Genomic DNA, 21906 nt, shown 5'->3' with positions numbered 1-21906 from the left:
GATAACATGAATGCAAGAGACCTTGCCAGAAAGCAGAAAGCAGAGAGCATTCCAGAAAGTTCCTCATGCCTGTTTTCTTCCATTATTGGTATAAATGCAGAATGAGTTTCCCAGAAAAAAAAACAACAATCGTACAAGGCAGTACTCTTGGCTTGGTGGATTAATGCTAGTATGAGTAGAACCATCCCTGAGGAAAGGAGCACAGCCCTCAGGTCAGCCCTTAGGAACAGCAGTACATCTGTTTTGCTGCTGGTGAAACTGGGATAGGGAAGTAACACAAACCTGGCCTCAGGGAGAGAGGTATGGGCAGCATGCCCTGGTCTGGGTTCAGATTGGCATCAGCATCCTTCCAGGATGGGACAGCTGAAACCCAGACCAGTTCTTCCCACTGTGCTGACAAGACATGAGCCTGGTCTGCTCCACCGTGAGCTGCCGCAGATCTACAGCACCAAGAAGTGGCCAAGGGAGGTGAAAGAGAGACAAGCAGCCCCCTCGTGCTGGCACAGGAGCCCTGGTGATATTCTCTTGTTGGTGTGATTGGGAGTGGAAAAAAGTGATCTCTCTGTGCATGTGGCATGCGCGCGTGTCACCTTGTTGTCAAGAGGACAGAAGTGGAGAGCCTTGGCATGGACAGACGTCAGTAATATGATTAACTGGCTTTGATAAAGCTTCAAGAGCTGAGGGGAACTGATTAGCTCATCTGTCAATAGATGCTAAATCCTCCCACAAGGCAGAGAACAAGCTATGCCAGCTAGGAACTGAAAGGGAGCTGGGCAGACGGATTCAGATCTTCAGGTTTTGCTTTTTTAAGGATCTTGCCTTTATTTCTCCTCTCCACCTTCTCTTGGGGGGAAAAAAATATCCCTTTGCACATCTACTGATGTCACCACTAAGCACACTGCCCCAAGCTGTGAGCCTTGATTTTTCCAGCCAGAGAGCAAGGGGCCATCCCATTCCCAGGAATACTTCAGAGCTGCAGCTGAGAGCAGCCCCCCCTTGCCTTGCAGTCCTCCCTGCACATCTGGCAGCGCTGGTGGGCCAGACATGCTGTTTTTCCCACAAAGTCAAAAGCAAGTGGGAAGCACTACAATGCAGTGCCTTGATGTGTATGTTTTTTCTTGCCCAGCACCTCAGAGCAGTGCCCACCCACAGCTGACTGCAGTTGTGTGGTGTGCAGCATGTCTGCTGCACTTTCAGGCAGCCCACCCATGATCAGCCAGGAGAGATGATGTTTTGTACCATGAGAGCCTTTTGTATACATTTCATACATTTCTCTAGAAAAGCTGATATGTGCATGCAGTCAGCATCAGCATTAAAATGTGCTTGTGTTTTGGCCTTTGCATTCCCAGCTGTTTAATTGATTTACATTGGATATAAGGAATATTTTTTTTTAATAATAAGGGTAGTGAAGCACTGGTCTGGCTTGCCCAGAGAGGTGGTAGGTGCCCCATCCTTGCAGACACTCAAGGTCAGGCTGGAGGGGCTCTGAGCACTGATGGAGCTGTAGGTGTCCCTAATCATTGCAGGAAGATTGGACCAGATGGCTGTTAAAGGTCCCTTCCAACTCAAACAATTCTATGACTCTGTGAACTCCTCATTCATTGCAGCTTTCCTTGACTGTGATGGATGATGCAGCAATGGCAGCTCTCCCTCTTAAAGACTCACAGTGTGTTCCTCAGTGCAGACCAGCTACTTCCCATCTTTTATCCTTCTCCCAGGCCTCATAGCCCCACACAATGTCTTTGATCACAGCTGAAATACCAGGGTGCAGTCTGTGCATTCTTGTAACTCCTCCTCCATAGCCCAGCCCTCTTCTCTTTTTGCTTTCCAGTCCATGGACGAGTATGAAAAAAAATAAGGTACTAAGAAATGCTCAGTGATGGGGAAAGAGCAGGACATTGGATGCACTCAGTCCTATTAGATTTGTTTGTTTGGTTTTCAGCTAACATAACGCTCACGTTGTGCACTGTTTGGTAATGGGCTGCACAGCCTTACCTTGCAGATGCTATTCTGTAGGGACTACGCTAATTGTGTGTATTCCAATTGCTCCTTCTGTCAGTTTGATCCTGAGTTTTGCTTCCACTGGCAGAGAAGCAGAGCAGCCTAATCCTGTAGGTGTCTCTGGTCGTTGCAGGGAAGTTGGGTTAGATGGCCTTCAACCGTCCCTTCCAACTCAAACAATTGTGATTCTTTGATTTCCACATGAGCAGATGTGCTGAAGCAGAGTTCCTTGGCACTTCCCACCTGCATCCACTTTGGTTGTTCTTCCATCTCTCAAGTCCATTGAGTAGTCATTGAGTGACTTTTGTCCAGGAGAACAATAGGCACATGGAAACTGGGATTCACACCCGATCACTTGGTGCTTAGTATCCTCACTTGAGCTGCATGCAGGTGCTCTGAAACTGTCTGATCTGCTCCAAACTGCCCTTTCAAAAGGAAGCATTAACCCAGAGACTAATGAACCATGCATCCAAATTCACAGGGTTTGATTCAGGCACTCACATGCAGTAATACACAAGCTTTCTTTGAACTCTGCTAGATCCCAGCATGCTCAGCAAAGACAGATTAATGGACAAACACCATTTGCTGCCCCTGCACCCACCAATAGAAACAAAAACACAACCAAAATAAAATGAATCTCCTCCTCAAAACCAGCAAGACAGAAGGCATGGCCCTGTGTACCAGAAGTTGTATCCATCTGGGCAAGATGTGCAAGATGGTCTTTCAGCATTGTTCTCCCCTTTGTTCTCAGACATCTAACAGGAGGGCAGGGCGCTCTGGAAAGGGTTGCTTGGATTGCTTGGGATTTGCAGGAGTCTTCAATACTGGAAATTTTAAAGAACCTGTTAGAAAAACATATGTCAAGAACAGGTTGCAGAGAGATGATCCCAGTTTGTGAAGGAGGAACAGACTAAATGCTTCTTGATATCCAGCCAGCCCTAATGTCTTTCAGTCTCATCTCTTTCTCTCTTTTATGTATGCTACATCTTGTCATGTCTACAGGACAGACATGAGAGCTGAATTAAACCAGAAACAGGCAACGGTGCCAGTGTAGGTATTGCTCTGCTATGAAGCCATCTACAACATAAGAGCCTTGAGATCCGTGGCCAGGAGGTAAATGAGAAGTGAGGTGGGGACAGTTCATTTGATTAACTGCTCTCCGCATAGGTCTCTGCAAGGTAAAACCAGAAATCTGGCCTAAAGATGGATTAGCAGAAATGCAGGTATTGAAATGTAAAGATAAGTGGAGTGAGCCTGAGCTACCCAGTAGAGAGATTGGCAGCTTAGAGCTGGGCTGTAAATCCTGAGAGATACCTGCCTGTTAATTAAATGACAGTCCTTGGAGGGGGAAGGAGGGGTTTGTCTCTCTTTCTGTCAAGGTGCAATTAGAGAAAGTCGGTGTTTGTAGATTAAAGTGTCATTTGGGGTCAGGAGGACAGGAAACAATCTCCTGTTAAACAAGGAGTAACTCTGCCAGCTAATGAGAGCATGTCACAGCCTAGGCTTAGGAAATCACCAAGTCTGCTCCAAGGGAGAAATGCAGCTCAGAAAGGACATAAGCAGGCTGTTGTGTGCAGCACAGTCACTGTGTATGTGTGCAGTCCCACTTGGTTTTGCACACATCGTATCCCCATGATTGACACATCAGGGGCTTATCCCTGGCGATGTGGAAGCAACCTGATCTGCCTTTCCTTGGGTGGTTGCCTGGTGGGGCTGATGCTTTGTCCATGCTCAACCACTCCTTGCACTCTGACTCACCCTGCCTCGCTGCTGACGGTTGCTCACTTTTGTAGGCACTAAATCCTCATGTTCTTTGAAGCTTTTCCCTCGCTTTCCTTGGCAGCCAGTCCCTGAGGGTATTTGCCTTCACTACATAGCTGCACTGCAGCTCAATAGCACAAGAGACAGGCAGAGCAGGACCATTCATCCTGCCAACGATTTTTGTTGGCACACCAGGGCAATCCATTACAAATCAGGAAGTGTGTGCCCGCTGTTTTTAATCCCAGCTGCCAGCAAGAATAATCAAAAGCATCCAATATGTCTGACGGCATCTCAGCACAACTGTAGGTAATAACATAAGAAATCAATAGCCAATTAAAACTGATCCGCAGCATTTGATCTTTCATAGAGCAATGGGAGCAGTAATTAATGGAGCTTCCTTGAAATGGTCACAATTCAAGCTTCCTGCCAAGACTAATGTGGTTTTGTTTTAAATGAGCTTTGCTTCCTAAAGGAAATACCAGGCTGATGAAACCTTGGGGTGTTTGCTAGCCAGGTTACTTGTGCCCTGAGCATTCAAAGGATTTAGAAGCCTAAGTCCCAACAAAATAAAGAGAAACTGAGAAGCTAAGTGCCTTCAGAGTCTTAAGTCTTCATCTGTATACAGTGATCCGATTCATTGCAGGGACTTGGACTAGGTGACCTTTAAGGGTCCCTTCCAACCCAAATGATGCTATGATTCTATGAAATGTCTTCAGAGGATAAGTCTGAGGCCAACCCAGAAAGGAAACGTATACCATCAACACACCTGTAAGAATCCCATAAGAGTATTCTGAAGTCTTCCATGCCCATCAGCTTGGTGCGCAGTTTGCCATGCTGTTCATGTGCTTTTTGACCAGTGTGCCTGCAAACAGGTGCAGGACAATCTGGGAGCATGGTCCCAGATTAGTCAGTCCCAAGAGGTCTCTTTAGAAGCAGATGTAGCTAAAAAGTCCCTGAAGGCCTCTCTCAACTAACATTCAAAATGGAGCCAGCAAGCCAGGAGAGACGAGGACAGTCTCAAGAGGGGGACAGGATGAACAGTCCAGCTTTGCATGTTAATCTGTCTGAAGGGGGATGTTGGGCTGTTAGACACTGTTAGACTCCCTGCTCACTGTAAAGCAGTTTTCCATGAGCTACAAGGAGCTAAGTGGAGTGACCAGAGCCGTGCCCTGTCAACAGAGAAGGCAGTACGGAAAAAGACAGGCTCATTTTTTTATACTGTGAATCTGGTTTGCATACATTTGGCCAAAACGTGCATGCCCTAAAAGTCTCTCAGTAAATGATTGATTTATCAGCTGTGGAGACAGAATCATTCCCTGCAGGATGTGTTGTGGGGCTCTCAATCCAGATGGGCAGGGACTGTCCCTTGCCTTCACTCAGGGCCCTGTACCTGGGCCAGCAGCATGAGCAGCAAGGCTGCACAGCTGAGCTGCCCACTGGCTTCTTGGCCACTATCCAGGAACAGTGGATGCTTAGCAAAGCCAAGCCGTGCCACCCCTCTGTTCCTGAAAGATGGGACCTATTTTTATCTAATGCTGCATTGATTATTCAATAAGAGCAGAGTGGGCCAGCCAGTGTGCGTGTGTGTGTGTGCTGCTCTCACCAGCGGGCATTGCTGCAGGAGCTCAACTTGCATTCTGAATTCCAGCACAGCAATGGCAGCTTTTTTCTCCCTTTTCACCCTCTCTCTCTCCCTACTTACAGGGCGGCTCTTGGCTTCCAGCACCACCAGAAAAGAACCTGGGTCTTTTACATATGTTCTTTCAGCCCCCAAATCCATATCCAGCTCCTTACAGTTACCCACTGTTGCAACAGGGCTCTGGAGATGTTTTTTTGTCATGAATAACCATATGGTGCTCTCTGCTCCAGTGGATCAATGTGTTTAGCATTTAGTGAGGGCAACGTAATTAACATTTTCTAAGAGGGAGAAGAGATCCTTCTGCCTTGTGAACTGCATCTTCTGATACGTTATAATCAGAAGGTGGCTTCCCTGTGTCATTGGATCCTCTGTTGGAAAGGAGCGCCTTTGTCACTGGGTTCAGCTCCCATCCACAGGCAGAGGCAGGAACACTTGCCTGCCTGTCAAAGCAGGAGATTCCCTCATAAGCAGCTGGCACAACCTCCACACCAGCTGCATAAATTGCGGTGTATGGTTACAATGAAGAAAGCCAGAGAAAGAGGTAAGAAGAGATCAACATGAAGACACATTAGTCCAGCCCTGGAATCACTTCTTATAGCAGTGACCGATAAGTTCTTCTCCTAAGGACAGCCATCTTTCAGACCCATACACAGCAATTCTGTGGGCAAGAATTGAAACAGAAGCACGGGTGGTCTCAGGTCAAGATCCGATCCTAGACACTGATGGATCAGAAATGACAAACATGGCCCTTGGCCTCTTAGTTCTGATTTCCTTCCTTAGTTCTGCACAGTTAGCGGAAGAGTGCTTTGGTGGCAGAAGCAATCTCAAGGGGTGAGGCTCAGACAGGACCTGCAGCTCTCAGAGAATGAAAAATTCTGTGAAGCTATCCCCGTTTTCCCTTACAGAATTTCATTTCCTAATAAGAACAGAGAGACGTTAGCTCTACCTTCAATAAGCAAATGTCATATTTTGATCATTACCAAACAAAGCATTTTGATTTAGCATTTAGAGATGACTGCTCACACTGAGTATTTTAAATTCGGCATCAGAATTGGAATACATTAAGAAAAAAACAAGTCCAAATGAAACATTCTCATCTGTCTGAAAACATATATATACACTTCCATCCTGGGGGACAGCATGACTTTTCAAGTTTAGCTTCAAGCTGGTATGGATGCCAGATTTCAAAGCTCTACACAAAACAGTGCTGTTGCCCAGCTTTGCCTTTAGAGAAATGTCCCAGGAATATCTGAGGATATAGCATGACTACATAAGCAGCACCTTAGTCAAAATAGTATTTGTTATAGGATAGGGAGGTTTAGAACCCTTACCAGGAATGCTGTGATCTTCTGTTCCCTTCTTTTAAAGATCCAGTAGCATCTGCCATATACACAGCTGGTGCCATGCACCTCTTGTACACAATGTCCTATCAAGGTGTGGGGTGCTACTGTCCTCTCCGTTGTAAATGTGGAAGGAAAAAGCACACCAAAAGGATTCCTACAATCCTCACTATGAAGCAAGGAGGAGAATCTCAAAGAGAGCAAGGAGCAATGCCTCTAAGTCCTTCCTTTACCTGCACAGTTTCAGGTAGACTCATACGTGGAGAATAGAGGAGGCACATGATTCAGAACCAAGAACATTCTGCCCGTGAAGTTCTGTTCCTTATTTATTTGCCTTTTCCAAGAAGTCTCCATTTTTTTGCTGCCTGTACAGCTAGAGACTGCCCTTTAATCTTCTGCTTTATCGTGTGCTACGAATTAAATACCACAGGAGTACAAGGGCCCTTAAGGGCACAACATCCATTTTGCTGTAGCTGTCTGCATCCAGCTGAGCTTGCAAGAGTGCTTTTGTTTATGGCTTGACTGTTTCCTGAGCGAGGATTACTTAGAGGTTTATTTTACCCATTTTTGCTGTTAGTTCTTGTTTTGTTTGTTTTGTCCAGGTTCTGAGGCAGTGAGTGCAAGTGGGCAGGGTAGGAGAAAGTCATGGCTGGTAGATTGTATATGTAGAGCTGCAAAAAATGTCATTTCTAGAGCACTGGTACTGATCTATGTGGTTCCCAGGGCCAGCTCAGTTCTTCTATCACAAGTGGCATCCTGCAGACAACTGATGCTGTTTTCCACTGCAAACAAACCATGTGGGAGTGCTGAATGGAATTTCCTGTCCCTCAGACACTTGATATCAGCTTATTACATTTCCTCATTTGGGGCCTTACCCAATGAGTGGTAACCCGGCTCAGCCCAATAGGGCTATGCCCATGTGTTGTGGAGGAACACGTGGCTGGGCAGAGGACGTGACTGCAGATGGAGGCAGCAGCTCTCAGAGAAGTTGGCATCTGCCTGGAAGCCATAAAAGCTCTACATTGCATTTATATCATATTGATCCCAGCTCCTATCAGCCCTATGACAGAAGGTCTCTAGCTGTCCGCTCCATTCATCCCAGTGAATTCAGTGATCCACCTCTTACCAATGCCATAGCAACTGTGGTGACCTTATGAGACACTGGCACATTGATCCCTCTTCCAGCCAGCAGGAATCCTGCTGAGTCCAAGCGTGGGTGCTAATGGCTGTGCAGAGCTTGGGGCGTAGCTCAGATGGGGCTGCTGCTCTTGTTGCTCTGCCAGATGGAGCAGAGTAGGGAAGCAGAAGGGCCCCTGCTACCATTGCAGGGGATTGTGGCCCACCTGGGGCTGAGGAAGTATTAAGGCAGAGCTGTCCTTCAAGCCCAGCTTGCATGACAGGAGCCAAGCTGTACTAAGCCAAGGTTTGCTGGTTCATCAGCAACAGACGGCTTGGGGGCCTGCTTGTGCTGTTATTGGTCTGAAAGGGAATAGTCCACACCTTCACAAAGAGAGCTGGGAGCAGCTTATCTGCATACACTGGAGGGGCTCAGCTTCAGTTTTGCTGGAGTCACAGCCTGTGTGACCTGAGGAGAGCCAAGCATGAGACACAGAATGATGTCAGTGCAATCCCATTACAGAAAATACACCTAAGGGTGATGGAGAGAAGAAAGAGTGTTTTGTCTTCCCCAGACCCATGGGCTCCAAGATGGCACACATCACCCACTGATTCCAAGGTCATGCTGGACCAAGCTCTGAGTGCCTGTGCACTGCATAGGTGTTGAACTAGGTGGCCTTTAAAGGTCCCTTCCAACTCAAGTGATTTGGTGATCAACAGCAGTGAACAGGGCCCAGCCACACAGCCATCCCAGTTCTGCTTGGCCAAAGCACAGCTCAGCCTTGCACATATTTAATCGTCTCTTGAGGTATTAAAAAATGTGCATGGAGAATGATTGATAAGAAAACGCCTGATTATAATCAGCTAATTATTTTTTCCTTATGCTAAGCATTCACTTGAGCTCTAATCTTTATGAATAAGTTTTCAGTGTATGCTGTGTATTGTTCAGTGCTGGACATTTCCCAGCTTGCACAGTCTCCTTGTATCAGCATTCAGGGCAGACCTTTGCCAGATATCCTGTGGACTAAAAGCATTCTGCTCAATGCTCTGGTGCCTCACAACAATTAGAAATGTCTTAAGGATGGCACAGAGGTCCCAGATCATCCATTACCCTCATGTATGCAGGGCAGACTACCCACTAAGCACTGGAAACATGGTGTAGAAAATAAATTATACTTTGGAAAACAGAGATGAGAGTTAGGAAAGAGTCTGTCCATCATATTTGAGTTTTCCTGAGAGCAAAGAATCCCTGAAAATCTGAACATTGCAGTAGTTTGTATGAAAAGGGAGTGTGCGATGAAAGCATTCCTGAACTCAAGAAATGTATGATGTGAGGATAATGGACTCCAGAAAAGCAGCAGCAGCAGCAGCCTCAGGGGAGCAGAGCAGGGAGTAACTCTTGGGAAGAGAATCAGAAGGATAAAAGAGCTGCGAACAGCTCGCGGTTGCCAAAAGGGATGATACTAAAGGCACAACAGCAAACTGTGCCTGTGCAGGGGAAAGCTCAGAAGCGTGGGAAGAGAGCACTGAGGCTGCATCAGGAGCTCTTTGAGGACTCAGAATCAGAAGCTGCAATCACAGAAAGGCAGAAGGAAGAACCTGCAACTAATGAAAGGTCTCCGAGAATCACACAGGCGTGGGGGACCAGTCTGACCCAAGCCCTAGGATGACCAGAGAGGGAGAGAGAAGACAACAAGAAATGGGTCTATAAGGTTATGTTAAAGCAAGTGTAAGAGCTCAAATAATACTTGATGGGAGAGGAAAAAAAATAAGAAAAAATGCCAAACATTAAATGCTGCCTTTGTTTCAGTCTTCAAAACGTAACTAAAATAATTTTAATGAGGAGAAAGGAGCCCAGGGCAGAATCAGAGAAGAACAGACTCAAAAATATTTAGACAAGTTAGCTGTGTCCTTGTCAGCACATTTTAATGAACTTCAGAGGAAGCCGCAGGAGCAATCCCTGACCCGTGAGCATTTTATCATTGCGAACTCAGGGAGGACACAGGAGGTGCCAGGCAGCTGGGGAAATGCAGGCAGAGTACCTTGCTTTGAATATAATCTCTGTCATTGCAGAGGGTTTGAGCAGCAGATCAAGGAAATGAAGGGCAAAGCAGTTTAACTGATTCATAGAAAGATATGAGAAAAAGTCATTAACTGACCAGTTGATGAGCATGAGAGTATAACCACCTCTGATTTGGGAGGGTCGCTATCCGAGTGGCTGAGGAGGAAGCAATCTGTTTGACATCCCATGGCTTGAGCAATGCTTTTGATGCTTTGCCTTCAGGTTCCCCTAAACAAAACAGTGAAATGTGGTTTAGATTATGTAACTAAAAAGCAGACGATTTCAAACCAATTGAAAAACTGCTTTTGTAGTTGTTGTCAGTGATGTACTGGAAACACGTTTCAAATAGGAATGTTTTGGACTCTGCTCTCTTCATTATTTCTATTAGTGGCCTTGATAATGAAATGGGAAGTGCTGTTACAAAATCTGTGTAGGACACCAAGCTTGGAAAGGCTACAAGCACTCTGGAGGATCAGATCAGACTCTGAAATCATCTTGCCAAATTGGAGAGATCAACAAGGTGGAATTTGATAAAGAGAAGTTCAAAGTGCTATCCTTGGGATGGAGAAAACAAAACCCTTAACACAAGCTGGGCCAGGCAGTCACAGTGCCAGAAACAGTGATGCTGTGACAACACATCAAGGTGTTTCATCGGGTTACTGCAAGGAGGGCAGTGTTGTAGTTCTGACACTGCACCTCTGCTCTGGGGATTGCACTCTTTGGGACCTTGCTTGCAGAAAGAGGGTGTCAAATTGAAGAAACTCTGGGGATGATGAATAGGAATGAGGAGAGGGAGAGAATTTCCTGATTCCCCACTTGATAGTCACTTCTTCCCTCCCAAATTAGCCCAAGTGCAGCGTCCCACTGATGCCATGACATTACTTTCAGTTATCAATCTACCCACTCCCTGCTTCATCCACTTCACTAGTGCCTGTTGAGCACAGCTCTGCAGCCCTGAGTCTCAGCCCTGGAGGATTTAAAGATGTTGTATTGTTTAAAGAACTTGTCAGATTCAGCTAGAAGGGACCTTGAGGAGGTGCCAGACACCAGATGCCCCTTTCCTACCACATATTTCCAGGGAAAGGTCCCTCTGGCTTTTGTTTATTTTTCCAGGTTTTTATCACCAAGGACTCTCTTGCATCACTGATGAGGGCTAAAGCACAGGGGAATGCACTGAAAAGTGCTATGGACTGGAGGGAACGCTGAGAGCTTGGTGACTCATCTCTTTTGTATTATGGGATATGAGGTGGACATGAGGCAGAGGTTCATGGTTATTTCTAAATTGTCTTTCAGAATGGGGAGATCTCAGAGAGACTACAAGAATTTGGGGTGTGTAGGGTCAGTCTTACCTGAGCAAAAGCAGAGTTCAGAGCAGAAGTCAGTACATGTCACAGTAGTACACTAGAAACCTATGGTCTATTGTGATAGGACAAGGGAAAATGGTTTCAGAAGAGGGGAGATGTAGGCAGTGTGCAGAACCCATCAGGGAAAAATCCTTCTCCTTGCTGTTTTGCTGTCCTGGCTTCTTGTACTACTGGCTACTGCTGGAGGTGGGATGCCATGACAGGCAGACCTCCTCTCTGAACTAGTACAGCCACTTTTCTGCTATTAGATTAAGATAAAAGGAAGGTAAGGATAGAGCATATAGGATGAGATTAATGCAAGGAAATAAATGAAGTGCGGGAATTTGAAATTGCCACAAAAGATGAAAGAATTCACAGGAAGGGAAAGAAGGGTCTGTGTATGCAATGATGTCAAAAGGGGGAAAGTCCAGCAATGAAAGTCCTATCTCCCAGGAGGATTGGCTGGCCTTGGCCTGAGCCATCACTGCTATGGATGCAAATATTTAACTTTGATCACAGCTGCCATAATCTTCCTCTGACACTCAGCAAGGAAAGCATCAGAAACAGGCAGAAGCGTGGCAGCTGTCTGGCTGAGTAGAAACTGCATTTGGAAAGGAAACTGAAGGGTGGAAGAGTTGCTGAAGGTGGGAACAAGAGATGACAGTTCAGATAACAGGGCAGGGGCTTTGTGAGAAGCAGGACAGAGTAACTGGCTAGGACAGACTGTGATTTTTGCTTCTGCAGATAATGTGAGTGACAGCACAAGGGCAAAGTACCACTCACTGTCAGCAAAGGCCTTGTTTTCATGGTTTCTTTAGTGGCAAATGGGAGAAGCCATTTCTGCCCCAAGAATTTACCTGTCTGTTTCAAGAAAATGCATGGCAAGTGTTGGAATGAGAGAAAGGTTAATTAGAGGCTGGAGGTCCTGGAGAAAAGTTCGCTTGGTGGTAGAGCTGATAATGTGCACAGGGTGATTGCTTGTCATTTCTGGGAATCTGCTGCTCCAAGGCTGCTGTAAATTGAGGACTTGCAGCCTCTTGGGTTAATCTCACAGGATGGTGGTACCTCAGCTGATCACTTCTTGCCCATCTGGAGGCTCAAATTTGGGTCCCTTTACATCTGTTTTTTGCCTATGCTCTGCCAACAGCTGTTCTGGCTATTGAGGGCCCCTCTTCTCACAGGCCCACCAATGGCAATGCACCTCTGTCCCAACTAAACCCAAAAGACAAAGGGCTCCTTGGATACAGCTTCTGCATCCTCTCTCAGCTCTAAGAGGAGCCTGGACACCTGCCTAGACACTACAGAGCTACCCATGGTCTGACTCTGCATGGACTCATGAATAATCAAGTCATAAAAGAAAGAGAAAAGAAAGTCTAATATATAAGAGAGTGAATATAGCAAAAAGAGATATTCTTAGCATGCTGTCAAGTTTAGCATGTTTTAAGCATGACCAAAGCTCAACCTGGCACACTACCATGCCTCCATCACAGAAACAAACAGACATATGAGTGAAATCATATGAGCAAGACAAGCATATATGATAGGTTCCCTGATTATTTCCCCTGACATTCAACCATTTTCAGTTCAAGGAATCTCCTCTGATACTGGTCCAGTCAGATCTCTGCATGAGTAAACAAAATGAGAAGAACTCATCCTCAGCGCCCACGTTCTCTAGGAGCTTCACTTCACCAACACTGCAAAAAGGGATTTCATGGACCTGGCAACAATCTGGAGCAATGCAGATTTGTGTGAAACTCACACAGATTTTCTTTCTGAAGACAATGTCTTTCACGTAGGATATGTTGAGAACAGATTTTGTGGAGCAGAAGCGGGAAAGATAAACTTGGGAAGAGTAGAAAAGGATTAGGCCACTGCTGGAAAGTTGAAAGGAGACAAGTTCACAGAGAGGAGTTAACACCAACTTGCTATCTGCCCCACATATAGAGGATTTGGCTAACAGAATGATTGCTTCCAGCTGGATGCCTCCAGTTGAACACAGTTCTTCCTGAAGGCTTTTCCACTTTTCTCTGGCCTTTAATTGTGAAGATTCAGCTCTCTTAACCAGAATGAATCTCCAGGGAGGAGTGTTTCTGGAAGGGGGTTACACACAGCTGAACGTAGGAATCCCAAACCTAATTTAACTCAGGCAGACCAAATTTGTTTCAAGTGTTAAGCATCCTGAAAGTTGATATGAAGTGATGGACTCTTGCTTAATCTTGGCATTCACTGTTGCAAATGAATCACCGTTACTTCCGCCTCCCTGCCCACCCCTCTGCTTGGTTCCTTTTTAATTTTACAGCTTCCTGAGCTTGACACTGGGAAATCAATAAGTAATTTAGAGCCCCGCAAATACGGAGGAAAACAAGTTATTTTGTACTTTCATAAATATTTGGAAACCAAAATTATCTAAGAAAACAGGTGCTCAGTTGACTCAGCAACCCATCCATCAGCATCACACAGCTAATTGCATAAGATCATAAACATTTATAATTAGAAGGCAAACAAACAAGAATTTTATAAACAGCCCTCTTGAATCAGCCTGCGCATTAAATATTTGTGATAAGGTAATTAAGAATAGATTTACAGTCCTGGCTCAGTGTTTCATACTTTGGAGAATGGATTTGATTCTATGGAGGATGTTCTACAGCCAAGGAGAAAATATTTGATTCTGGTTCTTTTATCCAAGGCTAAAAGTGGACTCAGAGAAATATTGGCTCTGTCACTGATCAGAGTGGAATTTCATTCATTACACATCAGACAGCTCATTTAAATATGCGTCTAATGTCCCTTGTCATGGACCAATCCACTTTAGCCCTGCTTCAAAGCTGTCTCCTTGGCTGGGTCTGCAGGCTTTCCCTAAGTCTTGCTTCTTATGGTTATGCTTTGATCAGAAGATGTCAGAATTCTCAACCATGTTCCGAAGTAGAGGGGAAAAAAAACATTTGTTTGTTTGTTATGACATCCTATTATTTCATTCTGGAAAACTGGCATCATTACAGGATTACACCTGTACAATTTCAATGGCTTTTGAGAACCAGAATAAGAATCTCTCCCATATTTTTAGCCCATTTTACTTCCCATCTATTTTCCATGTCCCAAAATAGCTAGATTTGAATATTTAAATTAACTCATGTAATTACTTCAACAGCCAGTAAACATGCTCAGCACTACATTAAGATGAACGTGAGTCCCCCTGAAGCTAATTTGTGATCAAGTCAGTAGGGCTTCTAGTTGTGTTCAGAATCAGAAAGGCTAGAAATTAAGATGGTAGTAAACCTAGAATTTAAAGTTTGTAAAGTCAGATGCATGCCCTGAGAAATTAGGTATCAGCACACTATCAGTGGGTAAAAGGGAGGTCAAGTATGGAACTGCTTTAGTTAGCTGTAGCTAGCTGTCATCAGAAGCAGTCTGGGAAAGCTGGATGAAGGGTAAAGCCCCAACATTCAATTCATCGGGGATAACAGTAAACCACTTACTGTATTCTGTCATGAACATCATCACCCCTTGCTGGACAAGTCAGCCTCCTCATTTTGGCATGGTTTTGCTTCTTGCATCTTGTAGGTCTTTTGTTCTTTGATCTCGTAATTGTACTCCTGGAACAGGTGGGCAGAAGAGCTGCTCTTAATATAAACGTTTCTGATGATGTTGATGGTGACCAAGAATAGTGAAGCCATCACTGTTGAGAAGAATGAAGTTATCCATGTGCTAACTCAACTAGTACCATGCCCTACCTGCTGATCTGGCTTCACTTACATAAGGGCGCTTTTCTATCAGACAGATGGCTGCAAATCAAGGACACAGGGACCCTCTCATATAGCATAAATCCCACTCTCCAGTAAAAGCTTATTAACTATATTACAGTGCAACAACTAAGCCAGTCTACATGAGAAGCTTTGTTCAGCCTCAGTGGGTAAGAACACCACTGTTGTAGGCACTGCTGCTTGCACTGCATTCAAAGGGTATAGCCAAAGCTTGGTAACTTGAATGATATCAATGCCTAATAGTCACGTAATGGCATCTTCTAAACAACTTCTATCATTATCTCATCCTTCCAGCCCTCTTGCTGTGGGGAGGATGGCAGAGCTCTGGGAGATGAGCAAACGCCTGGTGGAAGGGTCTGAGCTGCTTTTTCTCTTTCAAATGCAGAGAAGTCAAGCGTCCTAAAGCCCACTTGCCATCCCCCAGATATCAGTTCTGGTGCATACAGATGGGTAGCAGGACATATGCATTCTCTGCATACTCACAGCAGAAACTACGTAAGCTATTTATTTTCCCAAGTGTGTTGTTTACTCCTCTCGGAAGCGATGAGGTCTGATAAGGTACCCGCTTTGCCAATGAGCAAATGTTTGCAGAGGATGACAAACCACTTACAGGTGTAGCCAACCCCTTCTTGTGTTTGACTGCTGTCCCTGGCCTCTGTGCGCGTGTCTGCTCCGCTGCAATGCGTGTGGGGAGATGTGCTCTGAGCTCGCAGTGACGCTGGTACAGCAGACGTCACCAGCACGTCAGCTGCAGTTACATACCCTCCAAACACATGGTGAATCATGCCTATGCAGCATGCAAAACCAGCTTGGTAATAGATAAACCTCAGGCATTTATTGGTAAACAGATACTGTTCTGCTGTAAGAGCATAACTCACTCCGCTGCATTTAAGACCTGTTTATTGATTGCTGAGATGAAGCTGTAATCCTTTTAATTCAGGAGGAAAGGGATCCAGCAGAGCACAAGGGGAAATGTTTTCAAACTGAAAGAGAGGAGATTTAGACTGAATGTAAGTTTTTTTTGCAATAAGGGTGGTGAGGCACTAACACAGGTTGCCCAGAGATGTGGTAGAAACCCCATCCCTGCAGACACTCCAGGTCAGGCTGGAAGGGCTCCGAGCACTGATGGAGCTGTAGGTGTCCCTGTTCATTGCAGGGGGTTAGACCAGATGGCCTTAAAGGATCCCTTCCAGCTTGATTCTATGATTCCATGATTTATCACTGAATAAGCTGAGGGAGAGCTGAGCAGACCAGCCAGCTGGAGGGCTCAATGTGGGGTAGCTTACAGTTCTTCTAAAGTTTTGTCTCTATTTTATGTTTAATTCTTTCCCCCTTCCCTCCAGGTCTAATAATACACGAAGGGCCCTCGGTTTACCGGATTTTTAAACGGTGGCAGGCGGTCAATCAGCAGTGGAAAGTGCTGAACTATGACAAAACAAAGGACATGGAGGAACAAAAAACAGGGACCAGGACAAATCAGCGTCCCTCCTCCCAAACCACCCACTCATCCTCCACTGGTGGTACAGCCACTAACTCCGCTCCGGCCGACAGCGGGGCCCGGGCCGCTGGCCATGCCACAGGCACCCTCTCTGACCACCACTGTGCTTACACCATCCTGCATATACTCAGCCACCTGAGGCCTCACGAACAGAGGAGTCAGTCTAGTAGTAACAGAGAGCTCGTCATGAGGGTCACGACGGTCTGAGCCGAGGAATTCAGGAGGCCTTAACGCAGAGCGGAGGAGACGCAGAACTCGTAACGCAGAGGAGCATGGTGTGCCTTTTTCTTTCTCTTCCCATTTATTCTTTCTTTTTTCTTTTTCTGTCCCTTCTTTTGGTTTCTTTTTCGGTAACTGCACAAGATATAAGAGGCGGCACCTGGCCAGCTGAGGAGAAAGCAGGTGGAGGGAGAGCTGCACACTCATGCTAAAGAGGTTAATGTTTTCCAGCCAGTTTAAGGAAAAAAAAAAAAAAAAAAAAGGAAAAAAAAAAAAAAAAAAAAAAAAAAGGAAAAAAAAAAACAACAACCAAACAACCACACAAATCACAAAAAGAAAAAAAAACAAAAACCAACAAAACAAGTGCAATACAGACTAAAAACTGAGTAGGCAGAGTTCTGGGGAAGCAGAGGAACAGACGGTTTAGCATGTCTTACAGATCCTATTACCTGGAATAGGTGATGCTCTGTACACACCCGCCCTACACACACACACACACACACAAGTGTGAGATTTATATAAACAAGGAAGGGAATGAAATATTCGGAGTATTTTAATTTCTTTTTCTTTTTTTTCCCAGACTGTGATTAACCAGGGCTATGAGTCGTTTTGTTCATGAGTCATTCTGGAACCTTGTTTGATTTACCATAGGATATCTGAAGTGAAATGGCTGGGGATTTTTTCAGTTGAAAAACCGTTGAATCATCTCACCAAGAAAATGCAACAAAGCCCAGGTGTACCCAAAATTCACCCAAACAAAAATCGTGATTTTTCATAACATTCCTGAATAAGGGTTTGTGAGGGTGGAGTTGGGAGGGGGGGAGGGAGGGTGTTCCATCACCTTTATCTGACATACAGGCATTTTTGGCAGATTTTGTATAAACGCTCCGCAGGTGTTTCAAGCACAAGTACTGGTGTGATTTATGCCTTCATAACCCCAAATCCAGCATCCAGATCTTCCCCATTCGCACACATCATTTTTCCACGCAGGCATCCCAGGTTAATTTCCTTCCCATTTTACTCCAGTCACAAAAGCTGACCCATCTCCGTGGGTTTCTGCTACCTGTGCTGACTCACAGACTCATACATTTGAGAAGTATGTGGGTTTCTGGTTTTCTTTTTCAGTGTCCTTATCCCTGCTGCACAATTTGTAATGGTCTCAGTCTTGTAGGCTGAACCTTTCACATCCAGTTTGTTTGTTACAGAGTCTATTCCATTCAATCGTTCAACAGAGAGTTAGCTGAAGAGGGAGCACAGTTGCTGAGCGAATATATAACACTTCTAATAAGTCTCCTTCTCTGGGATATATCCACGAAGGTACTTGTTGCTCTTCAGGAACATTCTTTCAATGCACAATGGCTGAATCATTTGTGGATATTAAAGGGACACTGTCAAGTACTTTTTAAATAGTTTTTAGAGTTTGGGCTTTTTTTACTCTCCATTGTTTGTAATATTCTCTTACAATCTTGGAAATAAAATTGCTTTCCCTACTGATATTGTTCTTTTCCATTTGGCATGTAGTGTTCTCTACTCACCTCATTCCATTCACCATCCCTGTCCTCCACCTTTCATCCGCAACAGGAAGATATCCATGTTTCCAATTTCCTGCTCACTGTCCTCGCTCCATGGAGTGTATCATCTCCCAGCTCTGTGAGGTCGAGCTCTTTTGCAGCTGCCACAAAACAAGCATAAGAGTAGAAAGCCTAAAAACAGAGAGACTGGCTCCAGCAGCTCAGGAGTCCATAAACAATGAGCCTGCAGTGATCAGGCCTGAACCAAGCCCTTCCAAAAATTACTATGACTTCAGCCAAACTGTGCCCATTCTGCAGGAGTGCTGAGCAGCAGTGGCTGTGTCTGACTGCCCGTTGTCATTGCACCAACACCTCCCACAGTTTTGAATGTAGCCATGGCAAATGCAAGCCACCAGCCCCTGCAGCAGTGAGGCTGTCATTGTTTGAGTGTATCTGCATTGGGGGAAGCGTCAAATTTAGCCCCCAGGTTTGAACTACCAGCCATTCTGCAATGCTGGAGATGGAGGATAGTGTCTTAAGGCAGGGTCATGTTTTTCATCCAGATTACTTGACAGTGTCCCTTTGAATATCAGAAGGCAACTGAGCAGGTACTGCGCTAGCAGTGAATTTGAGAGGTTATACTCCAGCCAAGAAAGCTGACGTGGTGAGGACAGATGTGAACAGCATGATTTCTGAGGCCACTGTACCTTTATCTGACCAACCTTACTGTCCACCAAAGAGTGCTTTTGGCTGAAGTGAGGGAAAGGACATTAGTGGGAGGAAGGGGCGATTCTGATCATCTCTAAAAGCAGCTACCCCAGAATGACAGTATTGCAGTGAACAGTCTCTGGAAGAAGTACTTCTGATCCACAGTAGAGAGAAACTTGGTCAAAGGAAGCAAACACAGCAGCCTCACCCCCATGCCTGTCCTAGAAACTGTGCTCATCTCAAGAGATGGGTAATGGTGGTGGTTTTGGGAAGGGGAAGGCGCACACCAATGAACAAAAGGCTGTCAGACAGCATGTTGTTTCCCTCCCTGTCCTCCCCTCATTTAAAATGGAGAATTCCAATTCCTTTAATTTGGTAAAAGGCTAAAAGCTTATCAGGTCAGAAGCACAATCTGCCGTGCGAGAGTGGTGTGACTTAGCGATCCGAGCACACAGGACTCTGCGTTACTCTCACTCCAGCTCTGCCACCGACTCTGTAGCCTTGGGCTGTTCGGCTCAGTCCCCCATCCACACAGAGGGGGAATAACAATACGTACCTACCTCACAGGGGTGTTGTGAGAATCCACGTTGGTAAAGCCTGCTGAAGTGCCACAGGGAGTCGCGAGGTGCGTGGTGGGGGTGAGCAGCGCTGCCTGTTTGCCGGTTACAGTCCGAATTGCTCAGCAGGAGAACCACAGGCCCTCTCCTGCTTGGAGATCTGCCTCGATCTGAAGCAGAGGGTGTCCTCTGAGTGCCCTCTCCTCCATTGCATGACATTTTAAACAGCTGTGAGGTGCAGGGTAGTGACCGACATGAAGTCCTACTTGACCAGGGATTTGCTACAACCTTTTCTATATCTGTGGGGTTTGTTGGTTTGGTTTTTCCATATATTGTGCTTAGAAATAAACTTTCCACTTAGGGCTGGCGGTTCGGGGTCTCTTCTGTTGCATGGCAATGTATACAAGTCTTACTGTCTGTCTTACTGTGCAAATGATCCCGCAGCCCAATTTCAAAGATGGGTATGGTCTGAGCCTTTTCCTAGCGGCATAAGACTCAAAAGCCTGTCTAGATTGTTTAATATTTAAACACCACTATGAACTTGTCAATTGTATGTGTTCTGTGCAATACAAAGCATGTCATTACCTGGCTTGATGGGCAAAAGGAAGGTCAAAACTTGTTCAAAGAGCTTCATACATGTGCCAGCTTGGAGCCGAAGGGCTGCCACCAGCAAAGCAAACTCGGTGAAGCCATTGGAAATTATTTCAGAACAGTATATTCCAAAACAAGGTAATTCCGAGTTTATGAACTTCAAGGATGTTGACCTGAGAGAACAAGTACATATTTAGTGTGGGGCTTGGGGTTTGGGATTTTCTCTTTTCTTTCCTCCCCAAATTATTGATGGCAGAAATACAGATGAGGGTCTCTTCCTTCCATAGCACAGTTCTCTTGACTCCTACAACCTCCTCATGCCATCCCATTTGTGCTACTATGCAGGACTTTAAAATGTGCAAATATAGAGATACAACGCTCCTGAGACATGCAAAATGCATTGTGTATTGGAGCCAGACCTATGTTACAGAAAGTCTCTCTTTTTCCCCACATCATTTCTCCAGTTCCTAAAGAAAAGTTATCCGTATTTTCTTAAAGAACAGCCACATCAGCTCCACCAACAAAGTTTGCTGAATTTGGCAGCTGTTTCTCCCACTGGAGAAAAATTCCAGGTCCTATCACTATGGACACCCCTCAGTTCTTGGGCTCTGTGGTCCTCCAGTGCTGTCTGGTGGTGGTCAGTGTTGGGGACTGTGTTCAGCCATCATCAAAAATTGTGTGTGTGGTCCTGCTCATTCTTGTGATTTCTGCTAGTTCCCCAATTTTACATCAGTTTTGGCAGGTCTTTCTGGTAACGCTTTTCTGGTTATAGTTTTCAGAGGTGTTTCGCTCTGTGTCAGTTGTCACTGCTATTCTCGCCTGCTACATCAGTGCTGGCCTCCAACTTCCACAGCTCTCCTGTTCCTGCCATTGTCTTTCTTGCTAAATATCCACTGCCAAATTCAGATTCTTATCATCTGTGCCTGCAATGGCTCAAGCACATGGACCAAGGTGATCAGAAAACACGGTGTTCGTTAAGACTCTATATCAATAGATTCTATCAAAGCCAGTTGGTTCTCTTCAGTGTATATTTGCCAATTTCAGAGCCTGCTGTTAATTGGTTGCCACAGAAGACTATAATACTATCTAAACTCTTACACTCAGCTAACACTTGGTTTCTGACTTCAAGTGTCAGAAGTAATGAGATGTTTTCTGAGTAAATCAGTTGTCCTCCCTGATGTGGTTTCCCAAGCAAGGTGCTGAAGTTCTTGTCCTACCTTACCACGATGGGTGACGCAAGGAAAAAGTCAGCAGCAGAGATGTGATTCATTGGATGCTGGCATTTTTAGCTGGGGAGACAGGCAAATTCTGCTTACTTCTGCCGATTCCGTAACAGTGCTCAAAGTCCTTGCATCTGGCAGCAGTAAAACATCAGAGCCAAGACCTGTAAATGGTAGACAATTCTGAAGACTTTCCAGTTTGGAAGACCATTCCCCACCCACATCCAGTGATCAGTCATTCAAGCTGCTTCTCTTTGTCTTCCTCTAAGGAAAAATGTTTATTTTGACTAAGCATCGCGCTGCTACTCATCAGTGTGGGAGCAACCATCTTCCATCCCGTGGCTTATCCACCAAGACTCCTGCACATCTTCTTGTGAGAACTCAAAGCAAAAAAGACCTACTCCTTTCCCTTGTTTTCAGTCAAGGACTTAGAGGCAAAATTGCTGCAGTAATTGATGTGAATCAGCAGTACTATTGCCTTAGGACATCCTAACCTGCTCCTCCTCATTCTTGTGCTAACAGATTCTCCATCCTCTTTGCCACCCCTGATCTCCATCACCGCAGATCTCCTGAGCAGAC

The 21906-nt window shown here is 45.3% G+C and overlaps 1 protein-coding gene and 1 long non-coding RNA gene across 2 annotated transcripts in view; one reads left to right on the top strand and one right to left on the bottom strand.

Moving 5' to 3' along the window:
- Nucleotides 1-17023, top strand: part of MARCHF4 (membrane associated ring-CH-type finger 4) — a 77324-nt gene extending 60301 nt beyond the window's left edge. Inside the window, exon 4 of the mRNA XM_015868615.2 lies at nucleotides 16367-17023. Within this exon, the coding sequence (XP_015724101.1) occupies nucleotides 16367-16728 (362 nt within the window). The 3' untranslated portion in view covers nucleotides 16729-17023. The remainder of the gene's footprint in view (nucleotides 1-16366) is intronic.
- LOC107316857 lies at nucleotides 1840-15051 on the bottom strand. The gene is made up of 3 exons (XR_001556614.2): nucleotides 14739-15051; nucleotides 10017-10147; nucleotides 1840-2843 (listed from the first exon to the last, which is right to left on the bottom strand). It is a non-coding gene; the product is annotated as an uncharacterized LOC107316857 (long non-coding RNA).
- Nucleotides 17024-21906: the final 4883 nt, after the last annotated feature.

The sequence above is a fragment of the Coturnix japonica genome, chromosome 7, assembly GCF_001577835.2.
Source record: "Coturnix japonica isolate 7356 chromosome 7, Coturnix japonica 2.1, whole genome shotgun sequence".
Classification (NCBI taxonomy): Eukaryota; Metazoa; Chordata; class Aves; order Galliformes; family Phasianidae; genus Coturnix; species Coturnix japonica.
This window is presented reverse-complemented; position numbering and strand designations above follow the sequence as displayed.